At 41.4% G+C, this 20,454-nt stretch overlaps 1 protein-coding gene across 13 annotated transcripts in view; it reads left to right on the plus strand.

Moving 5' to 3' along the window:
* Nucleotides 1-20,454, plus strand: part of LOC100553074 (myosin-10) — a 79,287-nt gene that overhangs the window by 30,807 nt on the left and 28,026 nt on the right. For 2 of the 13 annotated variants that reach the window (XM_008117179.3, XM_016996062.2), the window contains exons 5-20: nt 241-343; nt 2,876-2,902; nt 3,751-3,843; nt 6,592-6,655; nt 7,451-7,549; nt 8,170-8,313; nt 10,387-10,482; nt 12,005-12,123; nt 12,262-12,414; nt 13,539-13,712; nt 15,410-15,583; nt 17,006-17,141; nt 17,414-17,482; nt 18,826-19,019; nt 19,921-20,042; nt 20,260-20,329. In XM_008117179.3, coding sequence (XP_008115386.2) covers nt 241-343; nt 2,876-2,902; nt 3,751-3,843; nt 6,592-6,655; nt 7,451-7,549; nt 8,170-8,313; nt 10,387-10,482; nt 12,005-12,123; nt 12,262-12,414; nt 13,539-13,712; nt 15,410-15,583; nt 17,006-17,141; nt 17,414-17,482; nt 18,826-19,019; nt 19,921-20,042; nt 20,260-20,329 — 1,837 coding nt within the window. Of the gene's footprint in view, nt 1-240; nt 344-2,875; nt 2,903-3,433; nt 3,455-3,750; nt 3,844-6,591; nt 6,656-7,450; nt 7,550-8,169; nt 8,314-10,386; nt 10,483-12,004; nt 12,124-12,261; nt 12,415-13,538; nt 13,713-15,409; nt 15,584-17,005; nt 17,142-17,413; nt 17,483-18,825; nt 19,020-19,920; nt 20,043-20,259; nt 20,330-20,454 lie in introns of all 13 variants that reach the window. The other 11 variants (XM_016996061.2, XM_016996066.2, XM_016996064.2 and 8 more) reach the window with 7 other exon arrangements.

Genomic DNA, 20,454 nt, shown 5'->3' on the forward strand with positions numbered 1-20,454 from the left:
TGAGTGTGTTGAGATCAGAATCCCAGGCTTTGACTCTTCTCTCACACTCTGCTATTAAACTGCATAGGTTTAATTGTGATATATAGGCCCAAAAAGGAGAAAAACAGAGTTGTTGTATTCGTTCTTTCTTTAAGGAGACCACACAGCTAAGCCTTTTTTATCAAAAGGAGACAAGTATGAACCATTCAGGATCTAGTTCCCCCCTTTTTCCTCACTCCCAATGTTTGGGTATCTTCACAGGGGTGAATCAGGTGCCGGCAAGACTGAGAACACTAAGAAAGTAATCCAGTATTTGGCGCATGTGGCTTCGTCACATAAAGCCCGCAAAGACCACAACATACCGGTGAGTGACTCATCAAATCTTTCAAGAAGTTGGTAAAGTTAATTTAAAACTCCCATAATCTCCCAGCCATCACTCATGCTGTCTGGGAGTGTTATGGGAGTTGTCATCATGAAAGTAATCTCTCCCACTACAATGCCTACTCACATGAGCAGAACAGAAGTCTTGAAAGCACATAATTTTTAATTTCAAATGGACCAGCCAGTCTCCAATCCTATGTTTTCATATTTCTGAATAGGAGCTCTCCCCCTCCCTCTCTCTCATCCACATCATGCCAATGAAGTGAGATCCCATTGGAGCACAGCAGCTTCCCAACATCCACGGTTCAGTTTTGAGTCAGGGTTTACCTGGAAGGTGTCCTAAATGCAAATGCTCAGCTTTGGAATGTGTTGAAGTAGCGATAAAGGGAAGTGCTGCTTAAGCACTTGCAGAGTGCTTTTCCTTCCTCAGTCGCTTTCCACACCCAGTCTGTGCTTCTTTGGAATTTGGATGCCACATTTCTGGTGGGTGGCATCTAAGTAGGAAGGAGTGCCAGCATACTTCCCCCGTATCCAATTACCTTTTTGCCCATACTAGTCACTCCCCCACACTTGTATGCCACTGTTCACTCTGTTCTTCCCATCTTCCCCGTGTGCCTCTTGGTCTCTGTATTCTTTTTTGTGTTTGCCTCCCTCACAGTCATTATAGTTCTGTTGTAGCACCTTTACAGGTTGCTTTCCAAATGCTTCTCAAGGCCCTTTCACATTACATTGTTTAGTTATAGCGTAACCGTTTCACTTTTACTGCCACTTCTCAGATCATGGTGGATCCCATATTTTTCAGGGTCTGTAAACACATTGGATGGAAATCTTTCAGGAATGCTTAATTTATATCCCAGCATGGCATATTGTGATGGCCCTTGTGATCCCCTCAATCAGATTCTGTGATTTTCAGGCAAAGAACTCGGTTGTCTTGCCAAACCACAATCCTGGAAATGCAGCTATTTTGTTGTTAAAGTGGAATCATAGTGCTGTAATTATGTTGTGTGAAAGGACCCTCATTATTACGAAAGCAGCACATTATCCTATACCTCCAAAGAAAGGATAGTATCCCATACACCCTAAGAAAGACCTGATATAAAGAATACGGTTTTCACAATTTCCCAGCTACCAGGAGTGGAGCCCAAGTAATCAAATTGCCAATCGCTGGAGATTATTGTCTTCTGGTTGGGGGATTTGGGGAGTCATAGTAAAAAAAGTCATCTTTCCAGGCTCTGATGATAGGGGATTCAGGTAGCTGCAATCCTTCTAATGCAGTGTGAGCTGTGGCTAGTTGTGTCAGGAGAAAACTCTTCTCTTTATCCAAAAGTTATGAAATTTACCAACCCTACCACCTCCCCTTCATGTTGGCCATGTCTTAGTTGGAAGGTGTGCAGAATAGAGGTTAATTCCCAAACATCCAAAAATGCAGACCACCAGGTTTGTATCTGTATAAAATTTATTTTGTCAAACCTAAAGACCTTGAGCAGACTTCTCTGAACAATGTCTCCTAGATGTATTAGTTAGGCTATCACTTCTGTCATTTTTGAGCCAGCAACAGAGCCAGTTGGTGAAGGGGAAAGAGGCCGCTGGAAACTACAGTAGTTGAACTGTTCTCCATTCTAGATCTGATATGTTCTTCCATTGCCTATTACAAGCTGCTATAGTTAATGAATTGCTATCATTAAGCTTAGCAATAATAATAATTATACTATGGTCACATCACCATTCAGGACTCCTCCCAGAACAACAGAGGCCAAAACCTCTGTCTGTGGGAGGGAAATGCAAAGCAAGGATTCTCTCTGTTTGGTTGTGATGTGTTTGAGCACTCAGTGAAAACTGAGACCCCCCATTTACATACACTGCTATACAATGCAGTTTTAAATTACAGTATATGGCAGTGTAGATGGGGCTTCAGATTCAGGCACTTGGTTGTTCTGATTTTTGAGAAACTGAGTCTGAGCCCCAGTGCCCCAAACCTACTTTTCTGGACTGCAGCCCTCTTAATTCTCTAGGTAATTAATACCAGTGGCTACAATGGCGTAGTACAGTGGTTCTCAATCTGTGGGTCCCCAGATGTTTTTGTCCTACAACTCCCAAAAATCCCAGCCAGTTTACCAGCTATTCGGATTTCTGGGAGTTGAAGGCCAAAACATCTGGGGGCCCACAGGTTGAGAACCACTGGCATAGGAATTCTGGAAGACATCGTCCAAAGAAGTAACCATTTCTCCAAGCTCTGCCAAAGCCACTCATGCAGTTTCCTTGGCAAAGTTTGTGTTTCACCCCTGAGCCTTGGGCCCTCTCCATCAAAGCACAGTTCTCTGCAGTGCTTCTTTTCTGCAATCTGGGTCACACCGAGACCACACTGCTTGTTGGAAGATATTATTTGAATTTTTGTGTCCAAACAAAATGGTTTTGGGGTCTTGTCTCTGACAGTGTTTGTGTGTGGGAGGGTGTTCTCCTGGGTCGTCGAGGGGAGCTGGTATTAATCCCCCCCTCTGTTGTCTTACTGCCCCAGCCGGAGTACCCGACCGAAGCCAAACAGGCAAGAGAGAGCACTTGCATGTTGCCACAATGCCAATCCCCCCCTATCCCTGCACAGCCCCATCCTCCTCCTCCCCGTCCATCCTCCAGGGCTGACTGCTGGTCACTTACATTGGCTGCTGCTCTTGCCTCCTTTTGGGGGCTCTAACTCTGGCTTAAAAGCTTTGATTGTTGGTTTTTAAACATCACAAGTTTTTCCCCCGTGCGTGTGTATTTGGAAGATTTCCCCTTGACTCTCTTCCCTCATCAGAGCCAGGATGCTGGGTTCTCTGAAAAAGGAACAAGATTCAAGGGGGGGGGGGGTTGGGAAAGGGAGCCAGGGTGCTGGTCTTCCCATACCCCCTCCTCCGTTCCCAGTTCATGTCACTGCATTGTTTGTTGTTGTCATTGTCGTCGGGTTTTGTTTTGTTCATGTTCTGATTTTAATCCTTTGGTTCTGTTTGTTTCCTTGTCTTGCTCCGTGCCCTCTCCCCTCCTTCCGCCCCACCCCATTTTATGTTTTGTGATGTCAACCCCACCCCGTCCTCCATAGACCTCCAACCCTGCTTCCTACGTGAGTAATTTTCTGTTGTGTTTTTTGGAGGGGAAGGGGGGAATCCGGGTGGGTATTGTGTACCTGCTTGCAGGGTTGTTGTTCTTCCACAGTTCAAAACAGGGACCAGTGCTGGCCAATTGCTGGAGCTCATTTCCCCAAAGTGGCACCATTCATTTGACAAGATTATGACTGGAATTTGTCAGAAGTCTATCTTATGCCTGGTAGCCTTACTAGGTTTGAAAGCCAGCCTTGTGCTGCTTCTAGGGTTTGGTAACTCTTTCTTCCCTCTTCCTCTCCTTTTTCTTTGGCTTTAGGGTGAACTGGAGCGTCAGTTGCTACAAGCCAACCCTATTCTGGAGGCCTTTGGCAATGCGAAGACTGTAAAAAATGACAACTCTTCGCGATTCGTAAGTTGATTGAAAATGGGACTGAATCCCTTGTTCTGTTTTGGAAATGTGTGCAGCAGAATTCAGCTCTTTAAAAGAAATTAAACCCCAGAGTTTCTGTAGATTTCATCTGTACATTGCGGGAGAAGGCATCTACTTCAACTCTGGAAAAGTCATGATGACAGTGTTTCTTAAGTAATCTGATGTGGTAGACTGGCACATTTTTTCCTAATGCCAAAGAGCAGTACCATATTTATGTCATAATATTATTGTATTTGCATAGCATCCTCTCAGTGACTGACACTACATCTTCGATTCTGTGTGTTGAAATTGTGATGTAAAACAAATTTTTATTGATATTCTGTACTCTACCAAAACCCGAGGGAAAGGTAATGTTGCTGAAAACTTATAGATAAAATTTTAAATCGTTTACACTATAGATTTTGTGTTTCTTGGTTGCAGCACATCTACCTGCCTACCTGTCATGTTGATTACAAACCTTTCGACACAGCCTTTGATTTCATCCAAGCTTTCTCTTGACCCTTTCGCAGAAAGACCGGAATGCAGTAATACCATTTGCAAAACCTTCTCTGCTTTGTTGACCTATGCTAACAAAGCTTCTCCTCATTTGGAAAGAAAAACAGTTCCTTCCCCTCCTTACTGAAGATCTGGTTTCAGATACTCTTTGTTTCTGTGGTGAAATGTCATGTTTAACTCCACCTTAAAAGAGGAGGAAATATAAAGATTTGTGTATATTTCTTTACTGTAAGAAGAGACGTCAGTGCTGCATTCCACAATAGCTGTATGTTGGTATCTGTAAGGAGGAAACAACAAGGGCAGAGTTGCACCATGTCACTGTGTTCTAGGTGTTGTGCATGTGCCTTCCCTTAAGTATCAGTGTGTACATTGTGGATGCCTTTGGGAAAGGAGAAGAAGGCTTTATGTAGGAGACTTCTGTGTGATTTGAAACCTTGCACCATTAGTTTCTGAATCTCATAGAGGCACCTGTACATATGCAAAATCATTCTTCTTATAGACATTATTGCTGAAAACGGAGGCCAGATCAGTGCAGCACATATGATACTGCAGCATGATAAAGTAGTGTGGTACTCCCTCATATGCTTTACTACCCTCATATCGATAGCTCTTGCAACAGGAATATAGACACATTGGTTCTACTTCTTTATGCAGAAATGACTTCCTGCTTTTCCTGCTTAAGGAAGGTTAACCCAGGAATAGTTGCTTCAAACCTCTGTAACTTGGTTGAGTATAAAACAACAACAACCAAACCCCAAATATTAAGACATACTGTATTTTCTAGTCAGAGTACTTTTAAGAAAAACACAGTGTTGTAGGTATGCAAGTTGTCCTTTCCCTAGACTATGTGTATATAAAGGAAATAGATGTTCTCAATAAGGAGCCCCTGGTGGCACAGTGGATTAAACTGCTGGGCTGCTGAATTTGCTGACGAAAGGTTGGTGGTTTGAATCTGGGGAGCGGGGTGAACTCCTGCTGTTAGCTCCAGCTTCTGCCAGCCTAGCTGTTCGAAAACATGCAAATGTGAGTAGGTCAATAGGTACCACTCTGGGGGGAAGGTAAAGCGCTCCATGCAGTCATGCCAGCCATGTTACCTTGGAGGCTTCTACAGACAACGCCAGCTCTTCGGCTTAGAAATTGAGATGAGCACCAACCCCCAGAGTCAGACACGACTAGACTTAACGTCAGGGGAAACCTTTACCTTTACCTTTAGATGGTCCTCCACAAAATACCATTTATAAAATGATAAACCACAAATGTATAAAAACATACAGGGTGGAAACGACAGGATACAAAACACAATGAACCTAAAATCTTACTACATATGCACTTAATAAAGCTATGCTATCTTATACAATAAAACTAAACTAACAAGTTTGACAGTGCAAAAGGGAAAAAAAGAACAAAAGGGGGAAGACAATGACTTCCAGCTCTAAATCTAATGGTGCTAATTATTCAATTATCATACTTCCTCTAATTGTAAATCTTATCATTATGTCGTAAAACTTAACATTACAAAGCTTAACACTGTTATTCTCCTTGGTATTCCCTTAAGAAAACAATTACTAGTTCCCAATTTGTGTTAAAACTGTTTAATGACTTATTTCTAATTAAAGTTGTTAATTTATCCATCTCTACACTGTCATATAATTTCATCAGCCAATCTTCTTCTGGCAGAATTGCTGCATCCTTCCTCCTCTGGTCATACAGCAGCCTCGCAGCTATAGTTATATACTGAGTGATTCTTCCATGCTTCTTCTCCAACTCGCTATCTATCAGTCCCAATAAGAACATTTTAGGTTTCAATGAGATTTTTAATTTCAAAATTTTCTCCATCAAGTGATATATTTGGATCCAATTCTGCATTAATATGCACTATATATGATAAAAATTCTATCTTGTTGGTTACATTTCCATACGTCTTAAACAATCTTGCACCATTTTATTTTATTTTTCTCTTGGGATCATAACTTAAAGTAAATTTTAAATTGGGTTGCTGTGTTTTCCAAGCTGTATGACCATGTTTCAGAAGCATTATCTCCTCACATGCTTCTGGACCATGGCCATACAGCCTGGAAAACTCACAGCAACCCAGTGATTCCGACCAGGAAAGCCTTTGACAACGCATTCAATTTTAAACCTTTTGTGCACATTTTCTCCCCTTGGTCCATCTGAATATTATGACCAACTAAACCATCAATTAATACTATTTTCTCTCTCATTCTTCCCCAGGGTAAATTTATTCGAATTAACTTTGATGTAGCTGGCTACATTGTCGGAGCCAATATAGAAACATGTATCCTACTTGTGGAAGAGTATGAGGGGTTGGAACAGGAGATTTTAGAAGATAGAGCATGAATATTATTATTTATTTCTCATTAGAGTCAAACCATTGAATTAACTGTTGAATGATGAGTCAACATATGAGTAAATTCCAATAGTTGTGTGAACTCTTGGGACTAGTAATGGGATTTAGAGCTAAGATGTTCTTGAATTTCCTGGGTAGGAATAGAATTGGAAAAGTGTTAGAATAGAAATGAAATGTAGGGATACTAGATAGATTGTGGGACACGAGATGCCAGTTGCTACTAGTCCTGACAAATAAGAGGAAACAAGGAGGCTCTTGATGGGTTGGAGGGAACCTATGGTCCTAATTGTGAGAATCTCTGGCATATTTTATTTATTTATTTATTTATTTAAGATTATTATTACTATTATTTACTTTTTCCCCACGAATGGGACTCAAAAGTGACGTACAAGTACCACAAGTACCTTTTCCCACTTAAGGGCCCAGATCAGAGAAAACATGTTTCCTGGTGAGTTGGGAAGAGTATTGGATCCCATTTGAGGGGATCTTGACAGATTAGAGGGAACAAGGGATTGAAGGAAGGGAGTAGATTCCAGTTGCAGGGTTTCCTAAGAGATATGAAGGAAAAGGGGATTCTGGTTCTGGGATTTCCGGATGGGTTTTGGAGGGAGGAACAGGAATGCTGGGAGTCTAGGTTTTCATCCTCTTAGGAGAGCAAGGTTTATGGTGAGAAAAGGTTTTGTCTAGATTCATTTCTGTGTTCCTTAATGCTGAGTGTCCCAGATCTTCTGGAGAAATCGCGAGCCATTCGTCAAGCCAAGGATGAGCGCACCTTCCACATCTTCTACCAGCTCTTAGTGGGAGCTGGCGAGCATATGAAAGGTAAATGTAATGCAATATAATACTAATAATGATACAATATAATAATATTAATTATATATTATATATTAAAAGTAATATTACGAATAATATTACAGTATAGTGGTATACTATATAGTAATTATATAGTAATATATAATGCTAATATTATGCTATGCTAATGATATAATATGTTGTATGTACATATAACTTGTAAGCCGCTCTAAGTCCCCTTCAGAGTGAGAGAGGGTGGGGTATAAATGTAGTAAATAATAAATAATAAATAAATGCCAGTTTTGCATTCACATGTGAGTGAAATCATCTTTTTGTGATGTAATTCATTTTTGGTTCTTTTATATGTTTGGTTTTGTCAGTATTTAGAAGGGAACAATAAATAAACCTGGAAGTAATATTTAGGGACATGGTTGGACCTTGACCCTTTTGACCTCACCTCATAGACATGGCTGAAGGTTTGGCTGGCGGGCGGTGGTAATGATAAAAGGAAAACGAACAACGCATAGAGGTTTCAGTTGATGTTGAGATGGCATATGCTGCAGTGCAGAGGGAAAATTCCTTAGGATTGCAGATTAACCTGCAAAAGAGAGCTCTTGCCTCAGTGGTGCTTTTCTTCTGGGAAATGACAGGAGAGCTGTTGCTGGAGCCATTCAATCAGTATCGCTTCCTGTCCAACGGATACCTCCCCATCCCCGGCCAGCAGGACAAGGAGATCTTCCACGAGACCATGGAGTCCATGCGCATCATGGGATTTTCCCACGAGGAGATACACTGTGAGTATGGCTCTATGAAGATGCCAGAATTTTTCGATGTCAAGCAAGAATGTTGATATCTCTTCCAGAAGTCTGGAAGCAGTGCATGTGATCATGACATCCATGACCTCTTTGTCCTTCAGTTGATTTAGCTTTCACATTGCGGCTCCGTAAGAATACGGAGATGATCACTTTTCTGTTTTAACCTGTCAAACAGAATGAAACTGATAGTTCTGAACTGCCATGCCTATTCCATTTTATATTCATCACATTCAATACACGTCCATACAGTGAAGGGGAAAATAGGGGAGGCCATATCTGGCTTTAGTGTAGTGGTTAGAGCATTGGGAAATGAATCTGGAGGCCTTGGTTCAAATCCTTGCTCATTTGTGGAAACATACTAATTGATATTGAGCAAACTGCGTTTCAGCCACAAAGGCAAATTTGTTGCTGAAGGCTTTCATGGCCAGAATCACTGGGTTGCTGTGAGTTTTCTGGGCTGTATGGCCATGTTCCAGAAGCATTCTCTCCTGGCGTTACAGGAACTGCTGGACCATTACAACAACCACCATGTCAGACTACAGAGAAGCCACTGAAATCCACAAGAATGTGGACAATTTCAACAGTAAGGAGGAAGCAATGAAAATGAACAAAATCTAGCTACCAGTTTTTAAAAGCTCCAAAATCATGACAGTAAATAAAGAACATTCAGAAAACAGGAATTCCAGGCAGAAACAATCAATCCCAACAAAGGATTCCCCCAGGCAGGAAGCAGCCAGGCTTTGAAGCTGAAAGGCCATTCAGTGCTAATCAAGTTGGCCAATTGCAACATTCATACTTGCCTCAAACAGACAAAAGTTCTTTGTCCCACCCTGGACATTTCACTTGTCTAGTTTCCAACAGACCTCACAACCTCTGATGATGCCTGCCATAGGTGTGGGCGAAACGTCAGGAGAGAATGCTTCTGGAACATGGCCCGACAGCCGGAAAATCTTACAGCAACCCAAAGGCAAATTCCTCTGAACAACTCTTGCCAAGAAACCCCTGTATTATGGTCACCATTAGTCAGAAATTACTTGAAAGTACACAGCAACAAAATTTGTCTGTGGTGGGAACATCTGTGGGGAACAGGATTTAAGAAGGTTGGGGAGATTTCCGGTGCTTGTAAATGTTACTTTTTAAGGATAAAACCTCTCAGAATCTCTTGCCAAATAGGAATTGGAGTCCATAAACTAATATTTTCAAGCATGGAAATTCTCACTCTTCTACTGTGCATCATACAGAGCATTACAAACGTGGCAGTGTTCCAGTTTCCTTATCATTCCTCCATCTTTGTGCAGCATATAATGTTTCCAGTGGAGAGGAAATAGAGTTGTAAGTGTTATGGGAAAAGTAGTGGCTGTAGTATTAAGGTGACCTTCACCAGCACTGCTCTTCTGTGTATCTGTGTCTTTGGGGGGGAAATGTGCTACCAAAAGTGGAAGGAGAGGGGGGGGGAGAGAGAAAATGATTTTGATGAGCAATAAAAAGTTGATGTAGCACAGATAAGACAGCTTTCACATTGGGGCTCCGTAACAAAGGATCTGAATAACTTAATCCGGCTGCTTCTTTGCGGTTTCTTTTTCTGCTGCTGGGGGAAAAAAAAGAAAACTCAAAAGGTGCACAGTGTCTTCAGATGGGTAGCCTTAAAAACCTTCAATCAGGAAATGCTCTTTGTGTGGAGACTACCTCTGTAAGGAACCAGGAAATTTCTTGTGCAAATTAAGACTTTGGGATGAAAACACGCAATGGCTTTGGGCATTTGTTTTCTCCTTAGCTGCTTATCATACAGTGATAGTAATACTTCCAGAGTTGCTGCATTATCTTATTCTGTAAAGGCTACACATATAAATATTACTCATAACAGTGAGTTTCATGGGTCATCAGGCTGTATGATGAAGTCTTATATCTTTGTCTTGTATCCTTGTATTCTACCTGAACCCAATGTTTAAGCTTCCAGTGAATGACTTCGAATGTTTGTATTTGCAAAGAGGGGATATGGTTGTGGGGTTTTTGATTGGTTCTAAAGGATGTGCCTGTTGTCTGCCCCGCCAGGTATGCTGCGGATGGTCTCAGCTGTGCTGCAGTTTGGGAACATTGTCTTCCGAAAAGAGAGAAACACAGATCAGGCATCCATGCCTGATAACACAGGTATTGCAGTGTATGTGTGTGTGTGGTCACTCGTGGATGTAGAAATAGAGTCTGGCCTTTGCTATAGTCAGCATTTCTGTTTGTTTTCTTGGTTGGGTGTCTCAGCTTAGCCACAGCAGATGACCAAACAAATTTATGTTTAACTTCCCCATTACTGTTTCAGCTTTGTCCTATCCTTATGCTCAGCTCTTGTTTCAGGGTGAGCATGAGAGGAAATAAGCCATAGGTCCAGTTTGAATGTCCCAACAAGCGGTGGCTTAAACAGACCAGAATTAACAAGCGATTAATAAACTGTGGGTTCATTCTATGGTGGGTTCATTCTATGGTTTCTAGCTCATGAGCAAACCATGGATTGTTAGTAGAGGCAGGCTTGTATGTCACAGCAAGCCAGAACAACAGCTTGTTGTGATGTGCAAATGCCATGATAAGCTAATCTTTTTAAAGTGATAGCATGGCTCTCCTTTTGATTTGTAAAATGACGTTGTGTCATTTTTCAAAGTGGATTCTCTGTTGACTGTAATTTTGACCTTGAAATTGCAGGATGCTGTATGTAAACTAGTAAAACATATGGAAATTGGCTTGAATGTTTTTAGAAAAATAGATATAATATCATAACAAGGTCAAAGTGGTTGCCACTGTCAAGGAACTAGCCAAAAGGGTGGAGACCAGAAAGCTAAGAATAGCCAACACTTAAGTAGCACTACTGCTCCAGTATAAGCGTTATGAAGTGTAGAGAATTATCAAATCAAGAAAGGAAGGTCTTGAATTCTGACGGATCATATTAAAGTGGCAGCTTCTCTTGTCTGCGGTATAGCAGTTTGCCAAGTGTTTGGTCACTTCTTGAACTGAGAAACAAATGTTGATCTCAGCCTCCTATTTGAGCTATAAAATAAGCAACTAGTGCAATATTTTGGACTGACACCATCCTGTACAGCATAGGAATTTATTTTCTCACCAGAGCTTTCACATGTAAACTTTATCGGAAGGGTATAATAATTGTAACCATAATTTTATTACCCTCCTTTCAGCTCGAGGCAGGTTATAACATGGTTAAAAGAGAGAGATAAACATTATTTAATATTTGATAGCTTTAGTATAGGTAAAATGGAGGTTAAAATTCAGCCAAAAAATGCAGGTTAAAATTCAGAAGTTAAAATTGCCTGGTTAGTGCTGCTGGAAGAGATAGGTCTTCAGTTGGGTCTTAAATTCTTAAATAGGAAAGAGGGAGTTACCAGTTGAGGGACAGATAACCAAAAACTTTCATTGGGTCAGCTCGAGGCAGGTTATAACATGGTTAAAAGAGAGAGATAAACATTATTTAATATTTGATAGCTTTAGTATAGGTAAAATGGAGGTTAAAATTCAGCCAAAAAATGCAGGTTAAAATTCAGAAGTTAAAATTGCCTGGTTAGTGCTGCTGGAAGAGATAGGTCTTCAGTTGGGTCTTAAATTCTTAAATAGATTACCAGTTGAAGGATAGATAACCAAAAACTTTCATTGGGTCGTTCTGTTTCTTTTTCAGCTGCTCAAAAACTCTGCCACCTCCTGGGCATGAATGTCACTGAGTTTACACGTGCCATCCTTACCCCACGCATAAAAGTTGGCCGGGACTATGTACAGAAGGCGCAGACAAAGGAGCAGGTGGGTGCTGATAATGACAGTGACTGAGATGTTGGGGGCATAAGAATATCTGATGCCGGAAGGGCAAACATATTGGAGGTTTGATGGAGCAAGGCAAGCTGAGTCCAACTCCATTCATGCCTCTTCATTCCTTCCCAGGCTGACTTTGCAGTTGAAGCATTGGCCAAAGCCACATATGAGCGACTCTTCCGCTGGCTGGTGCATCGGATCAACAGGGCACTGGACCGTACTAAGCGCCAAGGAGCTTCCTTCATCGGCATTCTGGACATTGCAGGCTTTGAAATCTTTCAGGTGAAGAAAGATCTACAGGCTAACTAATTGCCTGCCATTTCATGCCTTCAAATCTGCCCATGTTTTTGTTATCATGGATGCCATCGGTCTATCTTTACACTCTCCCTTCTGTCCATCAGTTTATCCTTTTCCTTAATTGTGTGCATGTTGTTCCTCTGGAAAGCAAAGTCATTCTTATGATTCTTACTAACAGAGGTTCTGTGTGTTCAGTGCATGCATAAAAGGCTGAAATTCAACAAGTGCAATTTTATTTGACATGCTGCTGCTTCCTGTCTCCCGTCAGTGATGCAACATTGCTACTGGAAATAGAGCTTGTTTTATATCTGTGTTGGAATCTGAACTGTGGGATTCTTTCTATGAGGTCCAGTTTTTCATGATACTCAAGTCCTGCTTGTGTGCTTCCCAAAGGCATACAATTTGCCCTGACAAGCAGATTACACATCCGGAGGAAAATAATTTATTTATTACATTTATTTATTACATGCATTTATACTCCGCCCTTCTCCCCGAGGGGACTCAGAGCGGCTTAATTTACAATATTTATAAAATAATTTATAAAATAATAAAATATTTATAAAATAATTTACAATATTTGTGGCCCCTTTCAACTTTGATGGCATTTACGGTTTGGAAGGACAGCCAGATTGATTCCATACAATATCAGATTAGAGAGTAAATCCTTTGAGTGGAAAGTTCTATTGAATATTTTTTTCCGGTGCTGCAAAATGTCTTAGTCTTAACCAGGCAAAGAGACTTCATTGTTTTCTAGGACAGAAGACTTCAGGGGGAAGATGTTTATGTAGGTGTTATTTATGATTTATGCTGAAAATAAAGCAAATGCATACGTATAATTACAAATATGTTGCAATCTCTCATAAACAATGTATTATCACTGCTATTCAAGGAGGAAGGAGCTTTAAAGAGATTCATCAATTGTGGGGCCATCACAGAGAAGGTTTTGCTGTTAGACTATCGGTTTTGGGTATCTTTTTGTTAAGAATCTGACTGATTGGGACACAGAAAGACATTTGTATTGGAGAGGATTCAGTGCGGCACATTCCCCTTGCAAGGTTTTAATCTCTAGCATAACATTCATTCCTCTCTTCTCCTCTCCCTCCCTGCAGCTGAATTCCTTTGAACAGCTCTGTATCAACTACACCAACGAAAAGCTCCAGCAGCTTTTCAACCACACCATGTTTGTACTGGAGCAAGAGGAGTACCAGCGAGAAGGCATCGAATGGAACTTTATTGACTTTGGCCTGGACCTCCAGCCCTGCATTGACCTCATTGAAAGACCTGTAAGCACTTTGGGGCTCAAAGGAGGGAGAAACGGTGTGCCTGAATTAATCGAGGAAAGACCCATTAAGGTTCCTCTTTTGCTTATGGGAAGATGGCTTTCTCCCGCAAGGTCCTGAGAGATTCCACCCAACCCCACCCCACAGGACTAGAATCCAGAAACCTGATCAGCTTTAAGAATGCCATAATCTCTAACGTTTTGCCCTGATCCACACAAAAGACACAGTGAGATGGTAGAATGGAATGTATTATTTCAGACCGCAGGCCAGGAAATTGCATTTCTTGCCTGCTTTGTTTTTAATCTTGGAAGTTGGACACAATACAAGCAAGCTGGGTAAGAATCTCTCTCCCTAACATGAAAAAAGCCCCTCTTTTTTCTTTTTTTGCAAAGGAAGAGTTTAACTTGTTCCTTTTTTAACCAATCAGTAAAGCCTTTCCCCATGGCAACCTGAAGTGTCCCAGCCTGCTATTGGATTTTGAGAATTTTTCATTCTCTTACCATTTGTTTTTTACCGCTGTATGTCAGGATGTATTAAGTGATGCCTGCAGGATACTTCAACATATCTACTTGTGTATGTGTGTTTATGTGCCTTCAAGTCACCTATAGAATTTTGTCAACCTCATAAATTTCATAGGGTTTTCTTAGGCAAGGTATATTCGGAGGTGGTTTTGCCAGTTCCTTCCTCCAAAATATAGTTGCATCACCTTGAATTCATTAGCAGTCTCCCAAGTACTGACTGGGTCTGACCATGTTTGTATACCAAAATCATTAAAACATTTATTATCGCCTGAGTGATGATCTTACACTTGAAGATTACTTTAGCCTGATTTTTGTTTGGAAGCAGGAGAAGGCCTTCTATTGCAGTCCTATCCTTTGTTTTGACCAGAGTTGTGTAAACTCATGGCCTGCAGGTCACACAGCCTACGCCCAAAATTGGGATTTTTGCTCGAGGACCCCCAAGTGGTGCCTGCAAGACAATGTTATGCAGCAGTTTCAGCTCTCTGGCTGCTTTAGGTCCTGGAGAAGCCTTTTCTCCACTATTTACCTGGAACCCCAGTAGCCAAGCTTCCTAAGCTAATGTGATATTGTAACTCCTGACAATTGCCCACACCAGGACTACAGGATCTGCTTTTCCATGGACTCAGCCTTTCTGCACTACTGGCCCTTCCAAACAATGTCTTTTTAGATTCTATTTATTTATTTATTTACAGTATTTATATTCCGCCCTTCTCACCCCGAAGGGGACTCAGGGCGGATCACATTATAACACACATAGGGCAAACATTCAATGCCCATAAACACATCAAACAGAGACCGAGACAGACACACGCAGAGGCAAGTTAACGTTCTTCTGAGGGGGATGTTCGATTCTGGCCACAGGGGGGAGCAGCTGCTTCATCATCCACACTGACGGCACTTACTCATTCCAGGTCGTAAATTAGTTAATCTTGCCTCCCCACTTTATAAGTGGTACCTTATCTCCTACTTGATAGATGCAACTATCTTTCGGGTTGCTAGGTCAGCAACGAGCAGGGGCTATTTTTTATTTTTAATTGATGGGTGCTCATCCCGCCACGGGCTGGCCTCGAACTCATGACCTCATGGTCAGAGTGATTTAAGGCAGCTGCTCAACAGCTGCGCCACAGCCCGGCCCCCATCAGACATTCTTATAAAGTGTTCTGCCTTATTGATTCCCAGGCCAATCCCCCAGGAGTGCTGGCGTTGCTAGATGAGGAATGCTGGTTCCCCAAAGCCACTGACAAGAGCTTTGTGGAGAAGGTCAGTCAGGAGCAGGGAACTCACCCCAAATTCCAGAAGCCCCGACAGCTGCGGGACAAAGCTGACTTCTGCATCATTCATTACGCTGGCAAGGTGAGTTGCACCCATTTTTGGGCTCTTTAGGCCCTTTTCCTGGCTCCATCTGGGCTCTACTGCCACCTGTGCCTCCTGTTGCTAAGCAGAAAGGTGTCAGCATTTCATTCTAGGTCTTTTGGCAGCCAAAAGAATGCAAATATCTAGAATGTTGACTTCAGACTTTGGACTGTGACTTCTATCATCCCCAGCAAACATGCCTGGTGGCCAAAAATGATGGAAGTTATAGTCCAATAGCATTTGGAAAACTAAGGTTGAGAAACTGCGGTTTAAGTAGCTAAGACAATATCCAAATGGAGAATAGATAGAAGGAATCATAGAATAGTAGAGTTGGAAGAGACCTCATGGGCCATCCAGTCCAACCCCCTACCAAAAAGCAGAAAATTGCGTTCATGAATGATAAAAGATTTTGCTCTATAAGCACTAAGAACCATAGAGCTGCTTTAGCTGTGGTGGTTTTTAGCTTTGAATATATTTTAAAGGATTTTAACTGTGAATTTTTAATACTGTTTTGTTTAATTCTGTTTTAATCTTAGCATATTTGTATATTTTAAATTATGTGATCTTACTTTTAATGTAAGCCGATTTCAGTCTCCTTCGGAAGAGATAAAGCAGGTTATAAATAGACAACAACAACAATAATAACAATTAGTTGTCCCATCCACTCAACAGGGACTTGGGGAAATGATGTTTCTAGTGATTGACTTTTCCACATATTGGGTGAAAAAATTATTTGTTGTTGTTGTTGCAGCTCCCAGAATTCTCAACAGGATGATAGCCAATGTTGTTCTATGATTTGAAGTTGTTCCCAACTTATGGTAACCTTAAGGCAGTGGTTCTCAACCTGTGGGTCCCCAGGTGTTTTGGCATACAACTCCCAGAAATCCCAGCCAGTTTACCAACTTTTAGATACAACCATATCTAATTTTACCAGGGTGTGTGCCAGCTGAGAATTCTGGAATTCTCTGCAGGCCCAAAGAATAACCTTCCCTGTCTCTGTACAAGGCTGCATTTCATTGTATCTCTTGATGTTCAGATCCCTTTTTCATCTTCCTCTTTTTTCCAACACTTTGCACCTTATCGCTATACCATTCCACTAGAAGTTATAATGAATTGCACCTTGTTAACCTTATTCCTCACCCTTAGTCTGAAGATTGAAGTATCAACTATACCGCTCCAGGGCATTGAACATGTTTTAATTGTTTTTAAATTGTTGTTGTTGTGTATGCTTTTTCTTGATGTATTTATTGCTGTGTTTGGATTTGTTTTTACTGCTGTATTTTTATATTGTTTGAGCATGGTCCCTTTGTAAGCCGCCCCGAGTCGCCTTGGGGAGATGGGGCGGGATATAAGAATAAAGTATTATTATTATTATTATTATTATTATTATTATTATTGTTCCCACTCTTTTTTCTTTGAAAGGTGGATTACAAAGCAGACGAGTGGCTCATGAAGAACATGGACCCTCTCAATGACAATGTGGCTACCCTCCTCCACCAGAGTGCCGACAAGTTCACAGCAGAACTTTGGAAAGATGGTAGGGTGTTTACAAAGACTGGTGAGAGAGACGCTTTTGCCTTCCTTTGAGCTTATAGTTTGGAATAACAATTGTTGATTGATAACAGAGTGGCTTGTAGATTTTAATGCTTCTTTTCATAACTTTGGAGTGTTGCTTGAAACTTCTCTGTCGCTGTTGGTACTAACCACTTTGCTATTTGCTCTTTCTGTCTTCTCTCCTTGACCTGTGTCTTCTGTCCCATAATGGATGGCTTTGTGAAACCTCATTTCCCCCCCTCGGTCCCTGCCTCTCTCCTCCTGCCCTGTCTCCAGAGATCCAGAATATACAGAAGGTCTATTTCTTTGACAGCTATGCCGTGGCACCTCAGGGTCCAGTAGAAAGTACGTTTCGCCCATACACAGAAATACACTTTGCCCATATGGAATGAGAGAAGTGTGTATTTATACATAGGAGATTGACAAAGGGGGGAAGTATACATGTATTTTCTGAACATAATGTTGCAAGTAAGGGCATCATATTTAGTATGATAGTTTTCAGAGGTAGCAGGGTTAATTTTTGAAAGTGGCATAATAATAACTAACAGTAGCATCAAAAAATACTGTAGCATAATTAGTACAATAAGACCCCTGTAATTGCAGAACCCATTTCTGTGGTTTTATTCTCTAGGAATTTTCTAGACAGTAATTCTCCTGGAATTTACGATTGAGTTGTGTTAGAGGACCTATCAAGTTCCTAGAAAGGACCCCTTGCTAGACATCTCTGGATCCTCCAATTTAACTCTGTATTATGATGGGACCAGAAGTATGGCAATTTAATGCCATTCGGTTGTATCTGTAATTTCATGTAACAAGAGGTCTATCCAGGATCCTACCCTCCATAGATATGGAGTTCTATCAGCTACTTCAGATGTTTTTGGTGGAGAGAATTACTGTAGGAGATTTGGGGCTGTCTGTATTTTTAAAAAAATACCAAGTCAACTGTGAAGCAATGCCTTATTTATTTAAAATAATGTTCTATTTAACAATACAACCCTGTGCACATTTCTTCTGAAGTGCACCTCATGTTTTGAATAAGGTTTGCTTCCCAGTCAGTGTGCTTTAAGGAATGGGGTGTAACTGTTTCTCGAACATCCCCTAAAGGCAATTTTCAACCTTCACTCTTGTCTTCTTCGTACCCAGCTTTCGAGTCCAATGCTCTTTTGCCTCTCAAGGCCTCTGAACTAATGGCAGTCTCAAGGTCTATGATGGCTCTGCTTTTGAAAGCCCTCTGACAGATTAAAGCAAATCAGCTACTTGGTGCTAGATAAACGCAGCTTCTTAGTATATATGTAACCTTGCTTTCACCTGCTTTCTGCCTGTGGTTGAATTCTAGAGATTAAAAATTGGGAGGAATGGACAGGGGCTGAATCAAGCATGGGCGAACTTGGGCCCTCCAGGTGTTTTGGACTTCAACTCCCACAATTCCTAACAGCCTACCGGCTGTTAGGAATTGTGGGAGTTGAAGTCCAAAACACCTGGAGGGCCCAAGTTCGCCCATGTCTGGGCTAAACCGAAACCTTAAACGACCTATGGATGTCCATCATCTCTTCAAACCATGGAGTTTTTTAAATATCTCATTACTGATCTGAGAATTATCAACTATTCTGGGATTGGGTTTGGGAAGGGACATATATCCTCGTACTTGTGAAGATTGTTTGTTTACCATCCCTTTTCCTGCTCCCTAGTGGATCGGATTGTCGGCCTGGACCAAGTGAGCGGGATGGGCGACCTTGCCTTTGGCGCCTCGTACAAGACCAAGAAGGGAATGTTCCGGACGGTGGGGCAGCTGTATAAGGAGTCTCTCTCGAAACTCATGTCGACGCTACGCAACACCAACCCCAATTTTGTGCGCTGTATCATACCCAACCATGAGAAAAGAGTGAGTGGTTTATTTCATGAGTGCTTTGGGACCTTCATGGACAAGATGGGGCAAATAAGTCTTAGGTAGAAAGGTATGGCTCTAGGTGTAAGTGCTATGTGGCTCCTGAAAGAAGTAAAACGGGTGAAACAATGTAATGAAAAGAGGGTTGGAAATTGGGCCTTTCCACACAGTCATATTACCTAGAATATCAAGGCAGAAAATCCCACAATATCTGTTTTGAACTGGGTTATCTGAGTCCTGTTCAAAGCAGATAATGTGGGATTTTATTCAGCTTTGTGGAAGAGGCCTTTGACTGGGAGACTTGAGTTCAAAGAATGGGATCCATTTATATTCTTGATAAAGAAAAAATTAAACATGCTTGCAGGTTTTGAAGATTAAGTAAAATATTATGATAGTAAGGTAGAATAAAGAAGTTGTTTAAGATACGGAGTTAGGTGGGAAGTGGGAAGCCCATTTTAACTTTATTGTTTTGTATTCTATGATTATTGTTTTTAGTGAGGGTGGGGGAAGTTCATTTTAACACTTTTGTATGTAGTACAAGTCATGTTTTGGGAAATAATTGACTTTACAAATGATGTAATGATAAATATATTGCAGGAAAAAATTAATGCATATATAGATTTTTAAAATCATCACTCAGTCATGACTTCCTTTGGACATTTAGACCAGTATTCACGCTCTCTGTGTTTTTGTGAATATGAAATGAGGAGTAACCCCCGAACAGATACTCCTTTGTGCCCCTTCAAGGATAGATAGCAGATAACAGAAAGAGAGAAAATGGAAAGATATGGTTAATGCTTGGCTTGGACAGTTGAGATCACCTACCCCCAGAACAAGCAGGATAAGCTGTTCTAAACTGTCCATTAATAGGCTTTGTTTCTCCTGGCTTCCGTAACAGGCTGGAAAACTGGAACCGCACCTTGTATTGGACCAACTACGCTGCAATGGAGTCTTGGAAGGAATTCGCATTTGCCGCCAAGGGTTCCCCAACCGCATCATCTTTCAGGAATTTCGGCAGAGGTATTCAATGGATGGGATGGGCTTGACCTTGCTAGGGGATGGTGGTGATGTGCATTTGGGGGTCCTGGCTATGCTTCTCCATTCTCTGGAGTCAGATCCATTCCAAGTAACATTCCTTGTTCCTTCTAACTGATTCTTCTCACATACCAGCAAGTTAGTACAATATCCAGTTCGTGCATAATGGTAACTTTTTGATTTCTTGATGTTTTCTTGACAGATATGAGATCCTGACACCAAATGCCATTCCCAAAGGGTTCATGGATGGGAAACAGGCCTGCGAACGAATGGTATGTTTGACTCAGTTGTAGGGATGGTAGAAGACGGCAGCGTGGCCCAGACAAGACCACTCTCAGAAAGCTGAAGAAAACTAGTGATTAATGCTCTCCCTCCCCCCCCCTGCATTTTTATGTTG

The sequence above is a fragment of the Anolis carolinensis genome, chromosome 6, assembly GCF_035594765.1.
Source record: "Anolis carolinensis isolate JA03-04 chromosome 6, rAnoCar3.1.pri, whole genome shotgun sequence".
NCBI classification, from domain to species: Eukaryota; Metazoa; Chordata; class Lepidosauria; order Squamata; family Dactyloidae; genus Anolis; species Anolis carolinensis.